The following is a 26,694-nucleotide window of genomic DNA, read 5'->3' as shown; positions in this document are numbered from 1 at the left end:
CTGTGAGCCAAATATTGTGACACCACATTTATAGAATTCTAAAGTTTACAAAGTGCTTTAATCACAGAAAAACCCACAAGGACAAGAGTAAAAGTATTATTATCTCCACTTTAGACATTGCTGTCTGATCTTGGACAACCTTTCTGTGCCTTAATTTCCCTCTCTGTAAAATGAGGTGATTTGACTATATCAGCTCCAAATCACCTCCAAACCAAAGAGGAAACTGAGAATCAGAGAAACTAAGCGACTTGGCCAAAGCCTCACAGGTAGTATCTAGGTAGGGTGGCAAGGCAGTGAGGTAGTTCGGTGCAGACACTGGATTTGGAGTTGGGAAAAATCTGAGTTCAAATCTAGACTAAGAGATTTGCTAGTTTTGTGACCTGGGCAAGTCACATCACCTTTTTGTGTGTCGGTTTCTTCGTCTGTAAAATGGACTCAATGGATTCCAAGGTCCCTTCCAGCTCTAAATCTAGCCAGGATTTGAACTTCAGGTCAAGTTCAGTACCACATGCTCTCTCAAGTTCCTGTTTCCAAGAAATCTTCCTTGATGAGTGCAGCCCACAGTAACCCCTCCCATCTCTCAGCTCCTATAACATTTGTAGTCTATGGCACATAATTCAGCATTTAATGAGTATTCCTTAAAGACCTATGCTGCTCTCTATTTCATATTTTCTTTTTCCAGCAAGGATCTAGGCAGCTCACAGGCAGGCGCCGCATTCTATCATTCTCTTACATCCCCCCAACCAATTAGCCCCAAGCTAGTTTCCTAAACTGGGAACAAAAGGAGTCAGCCGCACAATAAATGCTTGTTGACATTAGCAGGAGGAGGAAAAAGACCCGAATCTGGCAGGAAATGCCTTGTGTGGAGAAACAACAATAGGAACGTTTTCTCTTGAAGGCCTTGAGGCCAGGATCCTAATCCTTTGCCCAGTCTCAGTCGGAAAGGAGCAGGCTCTGTTTTACCAGCCCTCTTAGTTGTAAGAGAGACAGCCAGACCAGAAAGAGAGAGAGAGAGACAGAGACAGACACAGACACAGACAGAGGAGATTCAGAGAGAGACACACACACACAAAGACAGAGAGACACAGGGAAAGATAGAGGGACAGAGACAGATAGAGACAGAAAGATAGAGACAGAGGGACAGAGACAGAAACAGAGAGAGAGGGAGACAAAGAGAGATGAGAGACAGAGACAGACAGACAGACAAAGAGAGACAGAGAAACAGAAACAGATAGAGACAGATGGGGGGGAGAGAGAGAGAGAGAGAGAGAGAGAGAGAGAGAGAGAGAGAGAGAGAGAGAGAGAGAGAGAGAGAGGAAGAAGAAAGGATACTGAGAACGGGAAAAGGGGATACAAAATATAGTTTTACTATAGCTTTTTATTTATTCTTTTTTAATTATTTATTATAAAAGATGGGCAGCTGGGTGGCACAGAGGATAGAGTGCTGGACCTGAAGTCGGGAAGACTCATCTTCCTGAGTTCAAATCAGGCCTCAGACACTTGCTAGCTGTGTGACCCTAGGCAAGTCACTTAACCCTGTTTGCCTCAGTTTCCTCATCTATCAAATGAGCTGGAGAAGGAAATGGCAAACTACCACAGTATCTTTTCCAAGAAAACCCCAGATGGGGTCATGAAGAGGCAGACACAAATGAAACAGTTGAACATAAATTATAAAGGATGGCTTGCTGTGTAGAGAGAGGGAGAATAGGTTTGGAAATGAAGTTGATGAGAAAGCAAAGTATATCCCCCCAAAACTAAAAATTAGGGGGAAAAGGAAAGAAAATGTCTAAGAAGAAAAATTTGCTCGGTGAGGAAAGGTGAGAACATAGAAAAGAATGAAGAAAGCTGTAGTAAAATGAAAGGAAAGAGTAATGAGAAAGAGGGAAAAAAAATCAAAGATAGGACCATTAAAATATACTTGAAAATCCATTGTTCTCTTCATTTCATTGTATCTCTTCAGGCAGTTGGGAACATTTAGATTTGTCATTTTTACTTATAAAGCTTTCCTGAGAGTTAGTTCTAAAAGATCAAAATTGAACTTTATGGGGAGAAGGAAAATGCAGCTATAAGGAAGTCATTTTCATTGCAATTGGCAAAAAGGAGTGGAAATAGAGAACAGGACAATTTAATACTTATATTTTCCGCAAATGACTGAGTATTTGGAGGCATACAACACACAAATTTTATTTCATTTAAAAAATACATTGTATCGATGACTTTTGTCGTTCTACCACTGTCATCCTGCGGAAATGAAAGAGAATGAAACCCCACCCCACTCCTCCAGATTGAACCTTCAAAGAAGACAATTAAGGAGAGGAAGAAAAATAAGCCTGAACATCAGATAATGATGACTGATGGTATACACAACATCCTGACCTGGTAGTCTTCCACCTTTCCAACATGCAAATTTGAGAAAAACACACTTTCTTAAAGGATAAGAGACATTCCAATTCCTGCTGCTAGTTATGGAGAGTGTCCTTGTGGGCACTGACATTCCTATCATATCATATTCAAGGGACGTTGCCAGCTATGGGGATACTCACCATATTGAGCATGTCCTCGCTGAGGGGCACATCTTTTGACATCTGGTGTAGGAGTTTGTCCTCCCCTGCCTCAGAGTAAAACACCTTGAAGAAATATAGTTAACTGGGGTCAACAGCAGTGCAAAGGTTTTCTTACAGAACACATACTGCTCTAATTTCACTAAAAGCTATAGTGAGTTAATTTATCAGGTTTCATTGCTCCCTCCACAACCCCCTCCTTTTGATCCCCCATCCTCCCACGCACTTTATTTACATGACCCTACTTCAAGTCATATTATATAGGTGCTTTCTATGAATAACTTTCTATCACCTTCCTTCCTGCTCCCTCGGTGCATAGCGATTGGATCCACTGTAGACATTATTTTTCATTTACTGTAGGGTGCCTCATTGTAGTTCTCTCTTTGTTTCATAAATACAGGCTTAGGCTTTCCAAACTTGATGGTAGGGACCATATCTACCACCTCTATTAAACCTGGCCTGAAGCTATGAATGATGCGGGAACCACATAGATGTTTGACTAACCCAGCTGTAGCTTTTAATGAACATGCAAGTACAAATTGTTTTCGCCTTCATTTCAGGGCTAGTGGAAGAATCGGGTACTTCGGAAGAAGTGATCCTAGTAGAATTAGGGCTGTTCATATAGCAAGAGCTCACATAGGGACAGGAGGGAAGGAGAAGGTCAACAGATATTAGGAAGGCAAATACTCTACTTAAAAAACAAACAAGCAAACAGCAAGCCTATATACTCACAGTATAGCCCGTGATGAGACTGGTATGATGATGGGGCATTCTCCACTGAATCTGGAAAGCTGAGCAATTTAAAGAATCCAGCAGGATATTAACAGGGGGACCCAGTCTGCCTGCCTCAAAACAAAAGGACACTGTGTTAGAAGGTGCAAGGGAGGTCTTATCTGGCTGTTAAGAAGAAAAATCAGAAACTCAGCTAAAATTCAAACTCATATACTTTGCAATGAAGGCAATGAAGATAGTCAACTGCATTTTATCATGGTGGATTTGTTGGGGTTTTTTGTGCAGGTAAATTAACTCAGGTTTCTTGATTAAATCCCTTCTGCAGTCTCTGGAGTTCCAGAGACCCACAAAAAAGACTCTGGGGTGAGGATGGCCTGACACTTTCTGATTCACCCCTGCCGGAAGCTTAGTTACAGACTAAATTGGGACTTTAAGATCACCTACCATTTGTCAATTTATTCCTGAGTTTAAAGGGCCATGTGATAAACTTAAAGCTGGCTAAAAAGGAAGGAGATGGTTAGGACTTCTCAGACTTTATGCAGAACAAAAGTTGAAGGCAATAATCATAGATTCACCCACAGACCTTCAGGAGACCATCTGCTGCATTCCTCTGGGAAAAACAATTACTTCTCCAGTCAGAATTAATGCAAGGGAGATATTCCTCTAGGATTTTATAGATATTTTAAGGAGAATCTGTTATAGTGTACTGTCCTTAGTGTCAAATTCAGCAGTTGAGAGTTCAGATCTAAATAGCAGGCTAATGTTTGACAAATCCAAGAACATAACTTATAAAAGAGTTAAGAACAGTCAATGTTGGGAAGATAGGCCTACTTATACATTCTGGAGGAGTGATGAATCTATCTAGCTATCAATTGGGAACCATGCAAGAAAAGTGACTAAATTTTCCATATCCTTTGAGACAGCATATGTATCACAAGGAAGTCAGAGACAAAAACAAAAGTCCAACATATATCAACATTCTCATAGCATAAACAGCATATATGTACTCAAATGTATAAGCACACAAAAGTACACTCACACATATAAGCATACAAAAGTATATTTACATGTATGTCCACAAAAAGCATATTCAAATGTATGAATACACAGAAAGCACACTCCCATATACAAGCCTACAAAAAACATATTCACATTATGAGCCTACAAGAAACATACTCACACTTGTGATCTTAGAGGAAGTATATTCACACACATGAGCATACAAGAAACATACTCATACTTTTTATGGTGGCAAAGACTTGGAAAACAAAATGGCTGCCCTTCCTTCAACTGGGGAATGGATGAAAAAAAAACTTGTACATGAATATAACAGAATATTATCGTGCATTAAGAAAGGACAAATGTAAGGAATTCAAAACTACACTGGAAAATTTCTCTGACCCGATGTAGAGCAAAAATATGCATAACCAAGAGAATCATATCCATCATACCTATAACAATGTAAGTACAAGATAACAATGTAAATTTACTAAAAGGAAGTCTAAGTAACTAAAAAAACCAGTGTAGGTCCTAGTGAAATAGCCATTCCTCAGCCTGGTAGAAAGGCCAAGAATGATCAGGACATAATATTGAGTGAGTATAATGATCTGGTTTGGTCTCGAGAGTCAAAAAGTGTACCTGTTCACTTCATTTCCGGAAGTGGAGAATTATGTATATGAAATATTGTATAGATTGTCAGACAGGATTGATGTGTTGGCCACTGCATCTATCCCTGTCACATGGGAGAATTCAATATGGAGGAAGAGGTTTGAAATAATTTATATTTAAAGATAGAAGGCATCAATAGAGTATATATATTAAAGAGAGAGCATTGAAAGCTAGCACACATTAGAGCATGGCTTAGAGTTTTCTCTCATTTCAAAGATTCCTTATGTAACAAAATGAAGGCACTGTATGTGAGTGCATACCGTGATCATGTGTGCAGACTTCTATCCTTTGTAACTCAAGAAAATCTATAACAAAATATCAGCTTAATTACTCTTATTTGGGTTAAAACAGACTCCACTATATTGTTTCATTTTTCACACGTAGAATCTATCTCTAGACAGTAACACCAAAAATAGCATGCAATTAGCTGAGCAAGTCTACTAGTTTGACAAAATAACAAAAGGTATGGTATCTATGTAAAATAATGACCAACTGTCCTAGAAAATGAATGAGCCCTAGCAAGAAAGCTATTCATTTTTGTAAATTATGCCATCCTAAATCATTAATTAGCATTTATTGAGGTACTCCCACATGCAAAAAGCTGTGCAGAACATCCAAATACTGTGACCCTCCAGCCATTCAGGCATAAAATGCTTCAGGGAAATGACAATAATTTTAAAATAGAAGTGAACATTCTCTGGAGTAGGACTTCCCAATTATTTCTGTCCTATGGCAAACTGTGTGTTTGGATTTTTTTCTGTGGCATATTAGAGAAAAGGACATCCTAGCGTACAAACAAAAACTAGCAGTGTGGGATGATGGTGAGCAGGGGTAGGTCTTTGAAAATGCTACCTTTGAGTGTGATTCGTTCATTCATTAATTCAGTATATAAACAGTTATTGAATGCCTTTTATGATTAAAGCTTTGTGCTAGGCTCTGTGGGTAGAACAGTCAGTCCTTTGATAGCTTGTAGACTAATTAGAGGATAAGCCATAGAAACAATTTACAGTAATACAAAATAGGATGTAAAAGTCAAGTAAGATAGGTACAAAGAATTAGCAGAATTCAGAGGAGGGAACTGTCATTTTGAGGCTTCATGGAGAAGATGACATTCAATCTGGGATTTATCATGGAACCGTAGCTCTAGAGCTGAAAGCGACCTCAGATAGCATCTAGTCCAACCTTCTCATCTTGCTGATGAGGAAATTAAGGCTCAGGGAGTTTAAGTTATCATCTATTTCTAAGGTCACCAATGTATAAAACAAAAACAAATCAGAGGTAAGAGTGGAACCCCAGGCAGAGCATCATAGATTTATAGCTAGAAGGCATTTCAGGGACTATCTAGTCCAGTGATGTCAAACTTACTTGCCATGGATTGCAAAACTTTTGAGTATGCCTAACCAGATTAAAATATATTTGGGAAATGTTTAATAAAATATTTTTAAAAAATACAACACAGATAAATTTAATTTTGTGGTTTTCAAAATCAAAATGGCCCACAGGGATTTCTATTTGAGTTTGACACCACTGGTCCAGCTCAACCATCTCGTTTTATAGATGAAGATAGAGAAGCCCAGAGAGATTAAATGATTTACCCCATACTTAGCAGGTACTTGATAAATGTTTGTTGACTGACCCTCCAAGGTTGACTAGCAAGTGGTTATTAGAGGTGGCACCTGAACTCAGGTCTTCTAAATCCAGAGCCAATGCTCTTTCCAAAGAACGATGATGCCTCTCCCGACATGTAGTGGAGATGCCAGGGATCCTCTTTTTACTGTGCCACACAACATCCTACCTGGAAAAATGATATGAAGGAAGGCTAGGGAAAAGAAATAGAAAGGAAATGATTTTTTTGGCTGCCAATGCAGGACTTAAATTACAAGCCAACAAATAAGAAACAAATGGAGCTCTGATATGGAACGGATATATTGTGATGAAGAAAGGGATGAGAGGGCTTGACACATGGGCATGAAGACCCAATGAACAATCCCTGAAATATAATATTCACAGTCAAGAGTTTCAAGAAAAGTTCAGCTTTCTGGGAAAAACTCATTGGATTTTCAATATGTAACCCAAATATGGCTTTATCAAAGGAGAAACACAAGTTGGGCATGATGGAGAATTTTGACAATGAGGGATTTTCCCAGAGGCTTGACCCAGTATCAGAAGGGCATTGATTGCAGCAGTAAGACTTCTATATGCATTTCCAGCTTCCTGAAATCCGCTAATGCCCAGAACTGTCTTCCCTACTAACCCTTAATCTTAGGAAGTCAGGCCATGTGGTATAGTGGCCACTGGACTCCAAGTCAGGAACCTTGAGTCCTGGCTCTGATGTTAACTAGCTGGCAATCAAGTCAGGACAACCAGTGATGGCCTGTGATGCAGTGAATGGATGACCTTGGTGTCTTTGATGTCTGACCAAACTCTAAGCACTCCACAGCACCTGCTTCCATTGCCTTCATGGCCATTGGACCAAATCATTCTCATCTGCCCATTCTGCCAGGGGAGGTTTTCACTTGCTTGGGGTAGACATCCCCCTAACTCACTGTATTATTATGATTCCATAATACTAAGGGGTAGAAGGAAGAAGAAATAGTAGAGGTAAAGGAAGCAGTGGTGGGAACAAACAAGGTGTGGCAACAGCTAATAACTAGAATTAATCCTCTCCATGAACAATCCTACATGGACCCTATTCTAGAGACTGAACATCCTCACGCTCCCATTTCAACACGTAATGGTTTATGGAATGGGGTCCATAAAAGGCTGCTCTATTGCAAAGGATGCTCAGGCATAAGACTTGGCAAAAGCAGCACTTCCCAAACTATTTTCCATCACCCCCAGGGGTTTAACACCACAAAACTATAGGCTCCATGCGAAAAATATCTTTTTGGAGATATGCATGGCTTCAAAACATTTCACATATAATTGTGTTGTTTTTGATCATTGTCAAGTTGTTTTCAATCATGCCTGGGCCTTCGAGACCCCATTTGGGGTTTTCTTGGCAAAGATACTAGAGAAGTTTGCCATTTCCTTCTCCAGCTCATTTTACAGAAGAGTAAACTGAGGTAAACAGGATTAAGTGACTTACCCAGGGTCATACACCTAGCAAGTATCTGAGGCTAGAGTTGAACTCAGGAAGATGAGCCTTCCTGAGTCCAGGCTTGGCTTCTATGCACCATAGTGCCACCTTGCTGAAGATCTGTGCTTTAGTTGGTAGAAAGGATATTGAATGTGGAGTCAGAGGAGCTGGGTTTATATCCCAGATTTGCCACTTCATACATGTGTGATCTTGGATAAATCATTTAACCACTCCATGCCTCAGTTTCCTCAACTGTAAAATGATGAAGTTGGACTAGATTGCCTCTAAGGTCCCTTCCAGCACTAACTCTCTAAATGTATCATTCTGCCACTGAGGCAGAAGCAGTATTAGAAAAGTGAATGAGACTCAGAAAGGTTGTAAAACTGCCCATGAAAGTATGTATGCATCAAAATATGTATGTATGTATGGCAATTTGAGGGGTATGAAAATAGAATTGATTTCCTCTATTTGTCCAAAATTTCCCTAAAAACCCTCATTTTTTTCCTGAGGAAAAGAATGTGGGGGCAGGAGAGGGGACGTGGAAGTATTCTATACTCTCAGGCCTCCTGGACTAGAATTTATGGGTCCTTTCAGTATATTTCAAAGTTCATCGGTCAAGTTAGTCTGGAAAATGCTGGACAAAAGATTGGGAGTAGGCTGAGTGTTGAGTCAAATGATCTTCTCAAGGTCTCTTTCCTGTTCCTCACACTAATGACAAGACCATAACCCCTCTGAAGGCATTTCATATATCTCTTACAACTTAGGAAGTCATTGGTGGCAATAAGCCACATTTGTGAAATCAGAATCATGCCTCTCAAATATCCTTTTAATGGTGAGCAGATGGAAACAATTTGTCTCCAAACAAATGTTTTCACGGTGATTTTAAACATCTACTCTTTCTCTGTGACCTTCCATACCATAGTATAACAAAGTGGCTGCGCTTACTCACTGCTGAATGAAATCAGGTTGTTTTCAAAGGTCACTCACTTGCGTGACAAATTTAAATGAGAGTTAGACAAGTCTATGTATATGGTTTCTAAACCTAAAGACAAAATAACATTTCCTATTTAATTAGCAGTGGTTAGAAATGGCAGAAAAAGGAAACATTGAGCCAGTTTTGAAGAACTGTGGCCTTTAAAAGGTGAAAGGTATCTTTTATATAATACACTCCAAAGGACTTTCATAAGTAAAAGAAAGCTGTACTTTCTGAAAGTCAGAGGGATGAAAACTATTTTCCAGCACTTTTAGTAAACCCTGTGTTGGGGCTGTCAAAACACTGGCTCTACTGCACTACACTACTCCGTTTGCATCTCAACTTTCTGAATAATTAGGTCAATTTCCTGTGCTAATTTTATTTAATAAAATACTTCATTTCAGCTTCCTGGGAGCGATGCATTTCTGATGTAATTACTTTTGTAATTCAATTCATAAAAATACCCCCCAAAATAAATAAAAAATATAACATGACAGAAATACATTGCTAGCTCTTGAATTATTTGATTTTCATGGAATGAACCAAGTTATATCCACAGAAGCAGATGGAAAGAAAACTGCCCAGACTAACTAAAAACAATCAGGAAATTCTGAATAGACAAACAACCACACATAGCATGTTTCCATATTTTGGAAGGTTGCTCCAACTAGTCTTATTAAGGCGGCAGTGAATAAGTCACCAGGAATTTTCCCACCATGGCCATTTCCAAGGTAATGCCTTCAAGGCAACAGGAAAATTTGAACTCAGGAAGCACATAGTTTGTTTGAGTCATCTGGCCACTTCAGAAACCCTCAAAATCTGACAAACGGCAGGAAATGCTGGGTCTAGCTAGTTTTGCTATTGTGCCTTTATGATGTTCTTACTGTCTACTTACTTGTAACCTAATTCCACCTAGAAAACATCCGAAGAATATGAAGAGCTTTAGAAGGCAGGGAGACCAAGTAATACAACTGCTCTCCTTCTTCTCTCGATGCTACCACTTGGGTCCATAGACCTGTTCGGGGACTGGTATTGAGTAGGAGGAGGTACAATTGGCAGCATAGGAAAGCCTTATCCTTAACAACTTAGGGATTTGTACTTAGCAAAGCAGTCATTGGAAAATCTGTAACAGATACCATCAACAATGACTTCTTCAAATTGTGACAAACGAATGTAATGGAATAGTACTGTGCCCTAAGAAAATGAAGAATATGGAGAAGCATGGGAAGGTCCACGTGAATTCATGCAGGGTGAAGTGAGCAGAATCAGAAAAACATAATGCCAACAATCCAAATGGAAAGGGGGAAAACAACTAAATACTATGTAATTATAACGACCAAGTTTGGTCCCAAAGAAGAATTAGAAGAAATATGCCTCACTCCCTCTTCTTCAAAAGTGGAGAACAATTGTTATGAATATTGCACAGATCATTGGTTTTGCTGAACTGCATTTTTCTTTCCTTCTCTTTTTTTTCTCTTTGTTGCAAGGGATGGATCACTGGGAAAGGGTGGCTTGATTATTTAGACAGCAGTAAAACAAGATGTTTCAAATTCAGAAGCCCACAAACAGAAGAGCCTAGAAAGACTGATGGGATCATAAATTTGGAGTCAGAAGCCAACTTAGAGATGGTCTAGGTCAACTGCCATTTTACAGGAAACTGAGGACCAGAGAAGTAAAGAAACTTACCCAAGGTTATACAGATAATAAACAGCAGGGCCAGTTTTGTACTCAATTCTTCTGATTCCAAATCCAACGACCTACATCATACCATCCTTCCTGCTCTAGAAATCACTGTTAAGAAATCTAAGCTGTCGTGAGTGGTCAGAGGTTCTGGAGAGAAGGGTTGGATGAAGAAATGGAAAACACTAAACTATGAGTCAAGAGAAAGATATTTTAATCTAGGCTTTACCACAAAACAGCTGTGTGACCTCAGGCATCCACAACTCCTCAGCTTCCTTATCTCTAAAATAAGTACATTAACCTATGGTGATTTCTAAGTTCTATTCTAGCTCTAATGTAGGAATCTAATATTTCAGGCTCCTAGAACCAAGAGAAGTTTGCCATACTTTATATCCCCACCTCAAGCTATCCTGTCTCAAGGGATTTTATCTGAACCAATAAAATACTATTTACTCTCCCAATTCCTCTATAAAGTCTTTTTTGATGCTTCAAATCCATATTGGATTTTTCTTCCCTTCATCTTCTTTATTTTGTATTTGTTCTATGCACTATATAATTAGCACCTTATTATATATTGTCTGGTTATCTAATTGACTGTGGGCTCTGTAATTTACTTCCTTATTCGATCAGTAGATCATCCTGTCTTGTTCATTAATTGTTTTGTCTGATTGTCTTGTCTCTTCAACTGATTTAAACTCTTTGTGACAGGGACTGTGTCATGATGCTAGGCATGGAATCGGTTTTCAATAAATACTTTTTTGATTGTTGATTAATGAAGTCTGCTGATTAAGTTGCAATTGTCATTAAAAGTCGAATTTGTTTGCAGAGTTAGTCAGCCTTCCTTTTACAGATGGGGAAGTTAGGGCCCAGAGGTCACATAACTCACCAAGTTCACATAATTAATTAATAAGGGAGTCAGAATTGGAATCTAGCTTCCCTTACTCCCAGACCAAAGTTCTTTGCTTTATACAACACACTGTCTCTATATTAAGTATGGTGCTTTAGGCAGATATGACTCTCAAGGGAAAGACAGAAGGGACTGGAGAGAAGAGACTGGAGACGTGGAAGTGGGGGCTAGAGATGGCAATGGGAACATCAATGGGGTGGCGAATCAAAGACAACTAGGAAAAATTGACAGTAGCTGGTGATTGACAGCCCATGCTAGAATCATACATGCAGAGTCTGTCATAAATCTTCTGTTCGTCACTTACACCCCACAACACATCCCCAGCAGCTGACCATTGGAAGACTTCCAGTGATAGGCAATTCAAATTGAAGACGGTCCATTCCAATGGTGAACAGTTAGGTAGGTTTTCCCTTATATTAAACCAAAAGCTGCCTCTCTGAAATTTTTACAAATTGCTTCTAGTTCTGCCCTCTGAGGGCAAGGAAAAAATATAATATTTGTGCTTATACTTATTTATTTGACTTGACTTCCATGCACTGTACAGCTCTTCAAATCCCTGAAGACAGCAATAGTGACCCCTCCCCCACCAAAGTCTTCCCTTCTCGGGCTAAGCAGCCCTAATTCCTTCAATCAGCACTCATCGTTTCCTCTTCCCCTCATCATTCCAGTCACTGTCCTCTAGACATACTCCAACTTGTCTACATTCTTCCTGAAATCTATTATGTACGACTTGCTACTCCTTTTAAATATATAATAAAGTTATGTAACTTTTCTTTTTCTAGCAAAGAACTGGAAACAAAGTGGATGCCCTTCAGTTGGGGAATGACTGAAAACAAAGACCAACAGCACAAAAAAACTATGGTTTATGAAAATAATGGAATCTTAGGGTGCAATAAGAAAAGACAAATATGAGAAATTTGTAAAACATGGGAAGATCTGTATGAATTACTACAGAACGAAAAAACAGAACCAAAAGGACAATAAACATGACCACTACAACACTGTACATGAAAGGTTAACCAAGAGGAGGCTGAATGATGAATAAATGAAAAACCTACCAGTGATAGCCCTAGGGAGGAGATAATAAAGTCCACCTTCCTTCCTCCTCATCTCGAGTGTCAGAGGAATCCTAAGTCAGAATATTGTTACAGGGTTTTGATTTTCTTTTTTCCCCCAACTGGGGAAGGAAAGAGGTAATAAGAAGGAGAGAAAATAAATGTTTACTAATTGAAAAAAATTTTCAAGGTGGTAAAAATAGAATATTCATAGAGTAATTATAGTAAAATATATAATAGAGTCAAAATAGAGTATTTATAAAATGTATTTTGGTATGGGCATCAACATGTTTAGTCACTGAGCTTTTTTAAACAGAAAATTATTTCTCTGCAATCCTTGGTATCAATTGTATGCATTTACAAGAATACAAGAATAGGTGGCAGTGGATAAACACCAGGCCTGGAGTCAGAAACACCTGAGCTCAAATCAGGCCTCAGACACTGGCTGTGGGACTCTGGGCAAGTCACTTAACCCTGTTTGCCTCAGTTTCTTCATCTGTAAAATGAGGTAGAGAAGGAAATGGCAAATCACTCCAGTATCTTTGCCAAGAAAACTACAAATGGGGTCATGAAGAGTCAGACACGACTGAAAAATGACTAAGCTACAGCAATCATACCAGTGTAGAAGGGCAATAGTTAAGTGTCCTATAAATTGCTTCCAAATCTTAACAGAGATGGTTAGGTAGAGAAAACCTTTTTTTAACTAGGAAATTCATCAGATTTTATGTAGACCAACAGTATTACACTACTACATCACGTTGTTTATTTGTTTGCTTTCTGAATTTCCCTGACTGCTAACCAAAAAGAAATAAAGGTAATAGTAGGGAGCCAAGAAATACAAAACTAGAACTCTGCGCCCCCCATCCCCCCGCCCCACCCCAGCCCAGTAATTTGTAAATCGCCATCCAGAAGCCTCTTCCAAGAAAGATCAAAGGTAGGTGAAAAACTATCTGAAAGGCTTTGGGTGAAAAAGAAGCTAATATTCTTGAAGCATCAAGACAAACTTTGGGAATGTCCCTCACCAGAAAGGGAAGGCAAGTTAATTTGCTCAATCTTGAGACCAAGCCAGAGATTAATAAAGATTAGTAAATAAAGGAACAAAATGTTACTAAACATCTGTATTTCTTTAAATCTTGCTTTATACTGTGTTATCCTCTTATAATCTTTTTTATAGTTCTAAAATTTATAAGTTTTTTTTGCAAATTAAAAAAAATTGTGGTAAATAAAGCTACTGGGGTTTTTTTTTTCAATTATCCTCCACTCTTGAAAATCCCATGAATTCCTTGCCCCTTCATCTAATTATTAGTCACTGGGGTTGCCAACCCCCAACCCAAGTTGCTCCCTCGATATGCCTTCTCTATACCTTCTCACATGATGCTGAATACTACTGGAAAAAGCCACACGGTTATACCACTGCAATTTATTTTACATAATCTCATCTGAGGCCATCACTGCTATGTGCTAATCCTTTCATTCTTTCCTGTTTGATGCTGGCTGTCCTACACTGACCATATCTATTTTAAAGGCCTCTTTGTTCCTCAAGCCCCTTCCCTTTCCTCCTCGGCAGAGGACCTTACTCAAATGAGACAGAGTTCCTCCATCATAAGCTCCCTCTTTTCCCTCACACCACAGATCAAAGCTCACCTACATCACCCCACTTTTGTCCTCCTTTATCCTTAAAGAAGAGATGGCCCTTATCCTTGCCAAGGTCTTGGTCCTTACGCCTCCTCTTTTTGGGGGTGGAGAGCTGGCCTCCTTGACCCTTCCCTCTCTTTTTCTTCTTGGTCATTTCTATCAGCTCCTTTCCTGCTGCCCAATAACATGTATCCTCTCCCCCCCTTCAAAATCATTCACTTAACCCTTCCATTCCCTTCCACTATCCATGCCAACCTCTGATCCCTTTCACAGACAGACTCTTGCTTCTCCCTCCTTGGCAATCTGACTCCCAACTCGATGAATACTGCTCTCTCCGAGGTTACTGAGGATCTGTTGGTGACTAGAAAAGGGCGAATCCAGAGTCTTCATTTTATTTGGCCTCTCTGCCATGTGTGTATATCTAGATCTATATTCTGTATCATCTGTGAATATATATACATACATATACACATAACGATAAAATTGCACTAAGACTTTGGGGACATCCTATATACACCTATGTACACACACACACACAAACACATACACAACACACATGTATGCGTATCTAGTTGCACACGTACATGTAAACACATGTGCATGTATGACTATATGTATACGCAGGTATACCTGTGTGTGCGTATGTGTACACGCTTATTGCACTAAAACTTTGGGGACATCCTATACATACATATATTATGCTTGCATATCTGTCTATAATACATCTAGGCACACATATACACAGATGCATATATGTATAGGTATGTACATGCACATATGTATTTAAGTGCATTAGTGTATGAATATACATAAACATATGCATGCAAGCACATACATATAAAACTGCACTGACTCTGGGAACACCCTATACACACATGTATGTATACACACATACACATACGCGCATAGACACATATGTATATATGTGAGTGTGTTTGTATGAATGGTTGTTGCCCTTTTTAGTCAAGAAAGACCAAAATGATATCACTATGTTGGGGTCATTCTTGAGAGGAAAGACACTAGCAACTTGGGGGAATCAATCAATCAACAAGCATTTATTAAGCACCTACTATGTACCAGGCACCACACTGCATGTTGGAGATACAAGGACAAAAGTGAAATAGCACCTGTCCTCAAGGGAACTCTATTCTAATGGGGAAGACAACAGGCACATTTCTAGGGCCATAGGAAATATGTACCAATGGGTGGCGGAGGAAGAGGAGGAAGAAGAGGAGGAGAAAGTGGAGGAGAGGGAAGAGGAGGAGGCGAAGGAAGAGGAGAGGGAGGAGAAGGAGGGGAGTAGAGAAGGAGGAGAAGGAAGAGAAGAAGGAAGAGAAGAGGAAGAGGAGGAGGAGGAGAAGGAGGAAGAGGAAGCCCTGTCAGCTGGGGGATGAAGTGAGGGCCAGGAAAGGCCTCCTGTAGGAGGTGGCCCTTGTGTGGGGTCTTGAAGGAAGCCAAAGATTCCAGAAGATCCAGGTGAGAAGGAAGAACATTTCATGAATGGGCATGGTCAGTTTAAAGGACAGAGAAGAGAAGACACCTTATGTGGGGAACAAAAGGAAGGCCAGCATGGCTGGACTGCTAAAGATGGAGATCTTACATGTCATATGCACATATACATATATACATGTAGTACTTTTGCTTGCTTACTAAATGTTTAATAGCCCACCGACTTCCTAGGCACACAAATAGACATCTATTTACTAATTTACCTCTTGCATCCCTGAGCTGACAAATCTCACTGACATAACAGCCACTTACGAAGTTCTATAAGGAAAATTCAGGAAGCAGCACAAACTGGAGAGCTAATTGTTAAATTTCCAGGGTGAGCGTTTACATCACTGAAATTGGCAAATGCTACAAACACAGGCTTGATTTATTGTTTTGTTGATTGTCTAGACTTAAGAAAGTGATGGAGAAAATGATGTTAGTGTAGATTAAAGTTAAAAGAGTGGTGGTGTTGTTGCTTTCTTTCAGAGAGCTGGTTATTAAACATTTACCAGGACATCCCCAGAAGGCTCCATCTGTTTGTGATGCATGATAAGCTTTGGAGGCCCGCCATGAGCTAGTCCGCTGCTCTTTTTACTCCTTCATTAAACTGTGGACTCAAAAAGCCACATTTTAAAAGTTATAGCTCTTTAAGTAAGGAATGGAAGATATTATCTCCAAAAGCAGTCCCTCTACAGCTGAGATTCTTAACCTGGTGTCCGTAAACTTAAAAAAATGTTGTATAATCCTATTGTTTTATTTTATGTATTTTAAAACATTATTCGGAGAAGGCCTCTTTAGGCTTCACTAGCCTACCAAAAGGGTCCATGATGCAAAAAAGGTTAAGAACCCCTGCTTCTGAATATAGAAACTAGGAAGATCAAGTGATGGCATGTGTTATCACTACCCATGGACATCCATACCCTGTGTTGCTGTGGAGTTACCCAGACATGGAGAAGATATTCCACTTTGAGAGAATCCACTTGGGGAGGAGCCTAGATAGTCATGTTCTATCTTAATTAAGGATCAGCAGCAGTGGCTATGTATCCTTAATATCTTGCTGAATTAAAGTTTGAATTTTTTTGAATTTGTTTTTTGTTCAGTTTTCATAACCCTATTTGGATTTGGATTTTTTTTGGCAAAGATACTGGAGTGGTTTGTCACTTCCTTCTCCAGTTTCTTTTACAGATGAGGAACTGAGGCAAACAGGGTTAAGTGACTTGCCCAAGATCACTCAGCTAGCAAATGTTTAAGTCTGGATTTGAACTCAGGCCTTCCTGACTCTATCCACCTTGCCACCTAGTACATAGACAAATAGGTCTATGTGCTTTGCTTCATTTTCATCCTGAAAGGGAGCATAACATTTTTTCAATGAGGTACACAATTCAGAGACTTGAAAGGACTTTGCTCATTCTGTCAAAGGCTGAGTGCTATATCTTCTAATTTTCATGCATTTCAGTAACTTCACTTAACCAGAACCCAATACACACACCTAGTTGCCTGACCATTCACTGTCAGACTCTTCTTCTGTACCATCATTCCTCTCCTGCCCATTAAATACAGGTGGAAGTTTGCCACGTTCTATCCTGAGCCCTCTTCTCTCTTCCTCAATAATTTCATCAGCTCCCATTAATCCAACCATCAATTCTTAGTATATAACTACCAGATCCATCCATCCATTAATGTATGAATCCATCTATCTGTCTGTCTATCTATATATCCCTCACTTTGGTCTCCTGAACACTATGCTTGTATTGCCGGCTGATGGCCAGAAATGTTGCCTGGATGTCCCATCAATATCACAAACCCAACATTTTCAAATCAGAACTCTTTATATTTTCCCAAAACCTATGCATCCTCCTAACTTCCTTGTTTCTATTGAGGATACCACTATCCTTCTAGTCACTCTTCACAACTTAAAAGCAATCCTTCCCTCTCCTCCCTTAACCTCCAAATCCAAATGTTACATCTCATCAATTTTCACCTCCACAACATTTTCCCCATCCATATACTTCTCTCCACTCATACACTCCCTTCAATTTTTCAGCCTTTCAACCCTCTCGTTCAGACTATTACAATTGGCCTCACCCTCACAATCCGTTTTATATGTACTTGTAATTTAATTTTTTATTTACTTGTTTGGGGGGATGTAATTGGGGTTAAGGGTTACACAGCTAGTAAGTGTGTGAGGTTGGATTTTAAGTCAGGTCCTCCTTACTCCAGGGATGGTGCTCTCCTATCCACTGAGCCACGCAGCTGCCCCCATACATAATTTTTAACATTTCTAATATACAAGTCTGACCCTACTACTCCCTTACTCAGAAATATTCAGTGGCTCTCTATTGCCTCTAGAATAAAATATATAAAATATGTAAAAGCATGTCTAACTGGCTCCCATAGACTTTTCTAGACTTATTTCATATTACTTCCTTTCATTTACCTTATGCTGCAGCCAAATGGACCTAGTAACTGTTCCCCAAACTTGGCATGAAATTTCACATCTACATGCCTTTGCACAGGTTACCCTGCATGACTGGATTCCACTGCCTCCCCCTTCCCTTTGCCTTTTGGAATCCCTTGCTTCCTTCATGCCTCAAATCAGGGGCTACTTCCTACAGGAAACCTTTCCCATTTGTTAGTGTTCTCTCCCACCTAAAATAACCTTGTGTTTACTTATCTCTGTACAAGGTGAATCATTCCTGTGGAATTTAAGCTTCTTGAGGTTGGGGACTGCTTCATTTTTTTCTTTGGTATATCCAGGTCTAGCACAGTGTCCTATTCTTACTAAGTATTTGATAAACATTTATTGAATTATCCATATCTATAGGATAGCCTGGTCATTTAGACAAAAAAGGTATAAGCAACACACTTGTTTACCTGGTAGTAGCTTGTTCTGACTGAAGGCTATACACTTGGGAGGAAAACAAGGGACTCATGAGTCACTCTTTCTAAGCACAACCTATAGAGTGATGCTAAGTATCACACAGGGTCTCTCCGAGAGCTGGGGTTGCCTGCATCATGAGTTTATTACTGAACTGAAAAGCCGTTACTGAGCATCTACTCCACATCCCAAACCATGCTAGGGTCTATGACACTACATTATAGGCTGAGTGCACCTTCAATTAACTCTAACATCTGAATTCTTCCCAGATAAGTCACAAGATTAAACATATAAAATAAGGAATTCTTTTCCCCAATACTTAAGTCTTTATACTTGTCAAACACAAGGTTTTTATAGTTATTTGGTATTGTAAATTATATATCTACTACTCTGTTCCACTGATCTAGCTTTCTATTTCTTAGCCAATATCAGATAGACATCAGATTGATAATTACTGCCTTATGATATAGTTTAAGATCTGGTACTGCTAAACCTCCTTCCTTTACATTCCCAAATGAACTACAAAGGACTTATGAAGGAAGACACTCTCTGCATCCAGAGAAAGAACTGATAAATAGAAAAATGCATAGAATGATTTTACACACACACACACACACACACACATATTTGTGTCTAATGATAGCCATCTCTGGAGTAGGGAGGGAGGAAGGTAGGAAAGAAAATAAAGGAAAAAAAAGAAAGTTACACAATAACTTAATTATATATTTAAAAGGAATAGCAAGTTGTACATAATAGATTTGCAGTTTCATATTCAATTATCTTTATTTTTTCCCCTATTCTACTATGTTATGGAAATGCTTGTTTTATTTTTAAGTTCAGAATAAAATAAATAAAATTTTAAAATCTATATAAAATAAACATATCTTATCAGACAGATTTTATCTGAGTAAAGATAAATAAGGCCTGTCTGAAGGAAAACTGTGAAGTCTTAACTTTCACTGTCTCCAGTCTCTACTTCTGATTTTTCTTCTCTACAGCTGTTCAGTCATTTCAGTGATAACCAATTTTTCATGACCCCATTTGGGGTTTTCTTGGTAGAGATACTGGTTTGTCATTCCCTTTTCCAGTTCATTTTGCAGATGAGGAAACTGAGGCAAACAGAGTCAAGTAACTTGCCCAGGGTCACACAGCTGGTAAGTGTCTGATGCCAGATTTGAACTCAGGAAGATGAGTCTTCTTGACTACAAGCTGGGTGCTCTATCTATTGTGTCACCTAGCTGCCCTTCTCCATAGTAAAATATACCTTTTCAGGTATCTAGAGCATTCCTTCTTTCTTAATTACTCTTATTCTCTTTCAAAAAAGGTAAGAGTTTAAGATATCTATAGGTTTTGACTGAATTAATACTAATGCTGTTCCAAGTATTACCTTTCACCTGTTATTGCAGATAAAAGCCCTTTTTCCCCTTTCAAAAGATTTTTTCAAAAAATAGTGAATAGGATAGGGGGATTGGGATAGGGAGCAAGAGCAGTACTGTGAAACTGCCTTCCCACAGAACCCTTGTTCAGAACTCACCTCTGATGTCCATTACCTATGCAGTCTTAGACAAGGTCCTCAACCTCCCTAGGATTTAATTTCTTCATCTCTACAGTCACAGGGCTGGACTAGATATACTAGTACAGGGATTCTTAACCTGGGGCCTAGGAACTTTAAAAAAAAATTGGTAACTATATTTCAGGATAATTGATCTCCTTTGTAATCCTGTATATTTTATTCTATGCATTGTGAAACATTATTCTGAGGTATCTATAGGCTTCACTATCCTCCCTGGGGTGGGGGGAGGGGGTTGTGATACAAAAGAAGGGTTAATAACCCCTGCCCTGGAAGATCCCTTCCAGCTCTAGATCCGTTGCTTCTGGTATTATATTAAAGCTGGACCTAAAGGTAAATCTGCCTTACTTACTTGGGGGGGGGGCAGGAATATGTCAGAAGGTGCTGGAAAGAGCTGAATCAGAAGAGACCTATGCCTCTTACCTAACTCCATAACCCCACCCGGGCCATCATCAGTCATCTTGACTTTTGTCTTGCCACTGGACGTCGATGATTCTGGATAACAGAGTGAGGCTGATGACTTTGTGAAGCTCTGCCTCACTTAAACACAATTTAGGAGTCAAAATATTACTTTTGTGATGTCATTGGTCCTCTTAGAGAAAGAAGGATGAGTAGCAACAAGAACAACAACCCCTCACAGTCCCAGTCATTTATTGTCTCTGTGTTCCCTTCATACTTGTTTCTCTGGCCTTCTCCCCCACCCCATAAAATGTAACCATGCTTAAAAGTCAAAATAAAGCAAAACAAAAGAGTGTAATTCCCACTCCAGGTGGGCAATCAACAGCCTTAGTGACACATGGGAACTCTCCCATCCACAGATGGCCTTAGGACATGGATGTGCCACCATGGCCATACCCTATAATCGTAATTGTGCTGTAAGGAAATTGCCCCTCCCATTCCCATGGTGAAGAGGTTACAGTAGCAAGCAGACACCATTTGTACGGGTTACAGAGGACCTGCCCCACCACAACCTTCTTAAGAGCTGTAGTACTGACCCTCTGAGAAATAAGGTACTAGGCATACTCCCATCTGCATGCATTCTATCAGGGAACTCTAACCCTGGAGCTTCCAATAGCCAAGCCCCGCCCTCTCCACCCTACCCCCAACCCCTCTGTCCACATTGCTAGTCCATGATTCTTCCAAGAGACAGAGATTTAAGTTCTCATCCAGGGGAGCTGGGTCTGGTGCTACAGTCCCATAGTAGAAATCTCTAACATCATTTCCTTTTAGAAATTATTATGGTACTTTGAACAGGGTAGTAAAATAAACCTCATTCAAAAAAGCTGTAATAGCCATGAGAAATCAAAATAATTTTAAAATAATTATGCTGATACTAAATTCTGGCCATACCAAGAGTTAAAAAGAGAGTTCCTACCAAGAGGAATACTTTCAAGATTATCTAGTCACACAACATGCATATTAAGTGGTTTTTTTTTAAATAAAATTTCTTTTGCAAAGAAGGAAATAAAATTTAGTAAAGCTATGCTTATTTGTAGATGAAAAACCTTTAAAAACAGACTAGGGTTGGGTCATTAAGAGAAAAAAACAAGAGTCAGATATATATTTTTAAAAAATCGAATGAAGTTCTCCAAATTTACAACAGAGCCACACTTTTGAGATTATGTAACTCTAAGATAATAATGATCATGTCACACTTTTGAGTTGTTCCATGATGAATATCTTATTTTAGAATGTCATGACACTTAAAAGAACCTTGTTACACCAGATTGTGCCAAAGAACGTACATGTTGTTGCCATTCCCCTGGTCCCTGCTACTCAGGAGAGCGGGGTTCTTGAGAGATCTCTGTATGAATGTTAGTAGAAATCAGAGGGATTCAGAGGCAGATCCTGAGGTAGCCCATTTACAAAGATCTGGAAGCCACTGATGAAACCTGACTCTAGTTGAGTTTGCAGACTTGTGTGTAAGTTGAGGGAATCCCAAGGGTAAACAATCAAGTTCACAACCCAGGGTTTTTGCTTCCTCAAGCCCCTCAGTGTCCAGAACATCTGCTCGGGGGCAGGGAAGGAGCAGAGAACTGTTGTTTAAGGACTCCTCGGGTGTGAATGTCAAGGATAACAGGCAATGGAAGGATAGTCATACCTGGGCTAAGCATATGGGAGACTCAGACTCAGCACAACGGGTGGCAGAGAAGGTATTGGGAGCAAGAGAACTTCTGATGTCGGGGAGTCTGAGCCACGATTTTTGAGGGGGTCTTGAGTGCGTGCATGTGTGTGTTGGGGAGGGAGTGGGAGACAGCTGATTAATACACACTGGAGGCCAACAGCCAACTTTGATTCCAATTATAAATAATGAAGAAATAAAGTGAGAAGAGAAAAACTAAAAAGTTGGCTTGGCCGTGTAAAAGTAATACCAATCATGGTATTAATTATTTACACCATTACTTATAAAGGAAAATTTTACTCTCAGAAATTATTAAAATTACTTCTTAAACTTCATATTTCACTAATACAGAAACTGTGACCCAAAGATTTTAAGCAACTCACCACATACTAGTCCCATAGCTAGTCTGTTTAGGATGAGAACCCAGGTCTCCTGATTCTAAAAGCAATGTTTGTTCTGCTATGCAATGCTACCCTTTTGGTAGATATGGATTGTGATGAAAGCGTCCAAAAGAAGGAACAAAAAATTATTCAATCTGGGTTTAAGTCTATTTTATAGTACCATAACTTCCTTTGATGCAGTGGATAGAGTGTCAGGCCTGAAGTCAGAAAAACTCATCAGTTCAAATCTGGCCTCAGACACTTAATAGCCGTCTTATGTCACTTAACTCATTTGCCTCAGTTTTCTCACCTGTAAAATGAGCTGGAGAATGAAAAGGCAAGCTACCACAGCATCTGTGCCAAGAAAAACCCAAATGGGATCAGGAAGGGTCAGACACGACTGAATCAACAACAAATAACCAACAACAACTTCATTTTTCAAAAGTAATAACAAACTATGTTTATCTCATTGTAAATAAGACCAAATAACCAGATGCCATGACTTTTGGTGCCAGAAATATGTAAGGTCTGGGTCAAGAGTCGGTTTTCTCTTGTTCAGTTCTAAGAAGGGGCCACGGCCTTGTGAGTTGAGTTTCTCACTGGGACTCTTGCTCCAGGGCTGCCACTTATTTGACTTCATTCCACTCATCTAGAACCCTTGTAAGGTCCCTTCCAGATATAATATTCTATGGTTTCCTCCTATTCCAAAATTCTGCTGGTTCCAATGTCCTAAACTACACCTATCTCAAACCTCTTCACTAAAGGTGGAATGTCAAGATCTCTGCATGGGTCACAGCTCCAAGTTTACCATTCAGAAGATCTCACTTTTCCAGTGAAATTTAATGCAGAAATGAAATTATACAAGGAGTTTTGGTTTTTATTGAAGTTTCCCACATATTTATTTATGTAATCTGTTCCTTTTTTAATAAATTAATTTATTTATTTTTAGTTTTCAACATTTACTTCTATAAATTTTAAATCTTCTCAGACTCCCTCCCTTCCCTCCCCCCAAAATGGCATGTACTCTGATCTAGGCTCTACATATACATTCTTATTAAACATATTTTCACATTAGTCACAAATGGGAGGAACCATGAGAAATAAAAAACAAAGCAAGGGAGTAAATAGTATGCTTCGATCTGCATTCAGGCTCAATAGTTCTTTTTCTGGATGTGGACAGCATTTCTCATCATGAGTCTTTTGAAGTTGTTTTAGGTCCTTGCATTGCTGAGAAGAGCTAAGTATATCAAAGTCAGTCATCACACAATATGGCTGTTACTCCGTACAATGTTATCCTGGTTCTGCTTACTTCCTTCAGCATCAGTTCAGAGAAGTCTTTCTGGGTTTTTCTGAAGTCTGCCTGCTCATCATTTCTTAGAGCATAACAGTATTCCATTACATTCATATACCACAACTTGTTCAGCCATTCCCCAATTGATGGGCATCCCCTCAATTTCCAGTTCTTGGCCACCACAAAAAGAGCTGCTATAAATATTTTTGTACATGTGGATCCTTTTCCCATTTTTATGATTTCTTTGGGATGTAGCCCTAGAAGTGGTATTGCTAGGTCAAAGAGTATGCACATTTTTATAGCCCTTTGGGCATAGTTCCAAATTGCTGTCCAGAATGGTTGGACCAGTTCACAACTCCACCAACACTTGAATAAGTGTTCCAATTTTCCCACGTCTTTTCCAGCATTTATAATTTTCCTTTTTTGTCACGTTATATAAGCAGGTTTAAACAAATCATTCTCCTTGTTTGCACATGTATGCCACTGGGTGGTTTACAATAGTATAGAGGAATTATTATCTTTCATTTATAAAATGTTTTATCTTCTCTTTACCTCTCCATAGATTTCCAGAGTAGGTATGCAGCAATAAAATTTAGTCATGTGAAAAGTCTTCTTATCCTCCAAATGTTTACTACTGTAGGACACAAAATGTTTTCTGGCAAAGAGAATGGAATCCTGAAGCTAGACCACTATAAATAGTAAAAATCAACTCTTTTTCAATAGCTATGAATATCCATTTGAATATAATTTGCATCTGAGAATGTGAGCAGGCTATTTAATGACATATTGCAATCATATGTGATACATGCTAGTCAGAAATTCTTATGGAGAGTGACTAGCTTTCTATCTTGAAACAAACAAAAACAGAAAACCCTGAAAAGCAGACTGTTGTGATCTGATAGACTGTAGGCACCAAATGTATGCCTTAATAACATACTGTCCTGACATCGCTTCACCAAAAATTACGATATTTAACAAACTTGTGGGATTGGTAAAAGCACCCTTCTCATGGGCACCATCAGTCACTGTCCCAAGATTTCTATGTCACGAAAGGAAACAACAGACTGATCAGGGGTATATCACAGAGTAATATCATCTGTCTCAACACTGTCACTGGAGGAGGACTTCTTGGGTGACATTACAGAATCACTGTGTATGTAGAGTTCATGATGAAGTCTTTGAACAGAACCTCTTGACAAAAGCAAAGGTGACTTTATAATGGACCACAGTGAGACCTAATCACAAGCAGCAGAAATTTAGAAAAGTTTCAGGTATCGGCAGTATTTATGACACACAGAGAATTCTTGCCAATAGAGTCAGGAGATCAGAGATACTGCACATTTTGCAGGATCTGTAGATGAATGAATTAATCAATAAATATTAAGTGCCTTTGATGCGCCAGGCACTTTGAAAAGCAATGGGAATACTGAAGGAGGCAATAGATAGTCCCTGCCCTCAAGGAGCTTACTATCTAATGGGGGAAACAAGATTCAAACAAATATATAGAAAGAAAGCTATATACAGAATAAAAAGGAAATAATTAAAAGAGGGAAAACACCAGAATTAAGAAGAGTTAGCAAAGGCTTCCAGTAGAAGGTGGAATTTTAGTTGGGACTTAACAGGAGACAAGGGAGGTAAGTAGTCAGAGCAGAAGAGGGGGGAGTGTTACAGGTGAGGCAGCTAGGTGGTACAGTGGATAGAGTATTGGCCTTAGAGTCAGAGAGACCTGAGTTCAAATCCTGCCTCATATACTTACTAGCTGTATGTCCCTGGGCAAGTCACTTAACTAGATGACCTCAGTTTTCTCATCTGTAAAATGTGCAAAATAATAATAGTAGCTCCTATCTCCCAGGGTTAAAGCACTTTGCAAACCTTAAAATGATACATCGAATGTTAATTCTTATTATTACAATTCAGACATACCAATCTCTATGGAGGACTACAGTGCTACTCTCTTGGCTGATTCAAGAATGCAAAATGAAAACTCTGGAGAGATGATGTGTTATAGTGCAAACAGAGTCAGATTTGGAGTCACACAATGAGGGTTAGAAACCCAGCTCTGCAACTTAATATCTGTATGACCTTGGGTTAGTTACTTAAATTCTCTGAGCCTCAGTATCCTCTTATTTAAAATGAGGGAGTTAGTCTGGATAACTTCTAAGATCTCTTCCAGGTCTAAATATATAAACCCATAAACTTCTTTGAGAAAAGTCACTTTAAGAATATTACTATTTTTCCTAGTAGGTTATTATCCTAGATATGCTAGAAGAAAGCCAAGGAACGGAAAGCCGAGCAGTTCACTTCAGGGACTGCATTCCAGTAACTCCCAGAATTATATTATATTATATTCAGAGGACCACAGACAGAGCAAAGCAATTTTTACACTCATAATCATAAATTGCTCAAACCTCAAGATTAAAGTTAACGAGCAAGGATACATGTCAAAATATTCTCCTGGAACAGTGGGGAATACTGAATCTGGAGTCAGAGGATCTGGGTTTAGTTCTGACACTATCACTTCCTACCTGTCTGACCTTAGGCAAGTCACTGAAACTCCCTCTGTCTTAATTTCCTTATCTGCAAAATGAGGGCATTAGAATAAATGACTTCAAAAAGCCTTTTCCCATTTTCTATTCATGATTCTTTGCTATAATCAGTTCTATACCATGTTG

General features: G+C 39.2%; 1 protein-coding gene across 1 annotated transcript in view; it reads right to left on the bottom strand.

The window, feature by feature from the left end:
- Window positions 1-26,694, bottom strand: part of EGFLAM (EGF like, fibronectin type III and laminin G domains) — a 261,390-nt gene that overhangs the window by 159,678 nt on the left and 75,018 nt on the right. The window contains exons 2-3 of the mRNA XM_036767943.1: window positions 3,294-3,403; window positions 2,544-2,627 (exon numbers count right to left, since the gene is read on the bottom strand). Of these exons, the coding sequence (XP_036623838.1) occupies window positions 2,544-2,627; window positions 3,294-3,403 (194 nt within the window). The remainder of the gene's footprint in view (window positions 1-2,543; window positions 2,628-3,293; window positions 3,404-26,694) is intronic.

Source organism: Trichosurus vulpecula, chromosome 1 (genome assembly GCF_011100635.1).
Source record: "Trichosurus vulpecula isolate mTriVul1 chromosome 1, mTriVul1.pri, whole genome shotgun sequence".
NCBI classification, from domain to species: domain Eukaryota; kingdom Metazoa; phylum Chordata; class Mammalia; order Diprotodontia; family Phalangeridae; genus Trichosurus; species Trichosurus vulpecula.
Note: the sequence above shows the minus strand (reverse complement) of the source record. Positions and strands in the feature narration are given on the sequence as shown.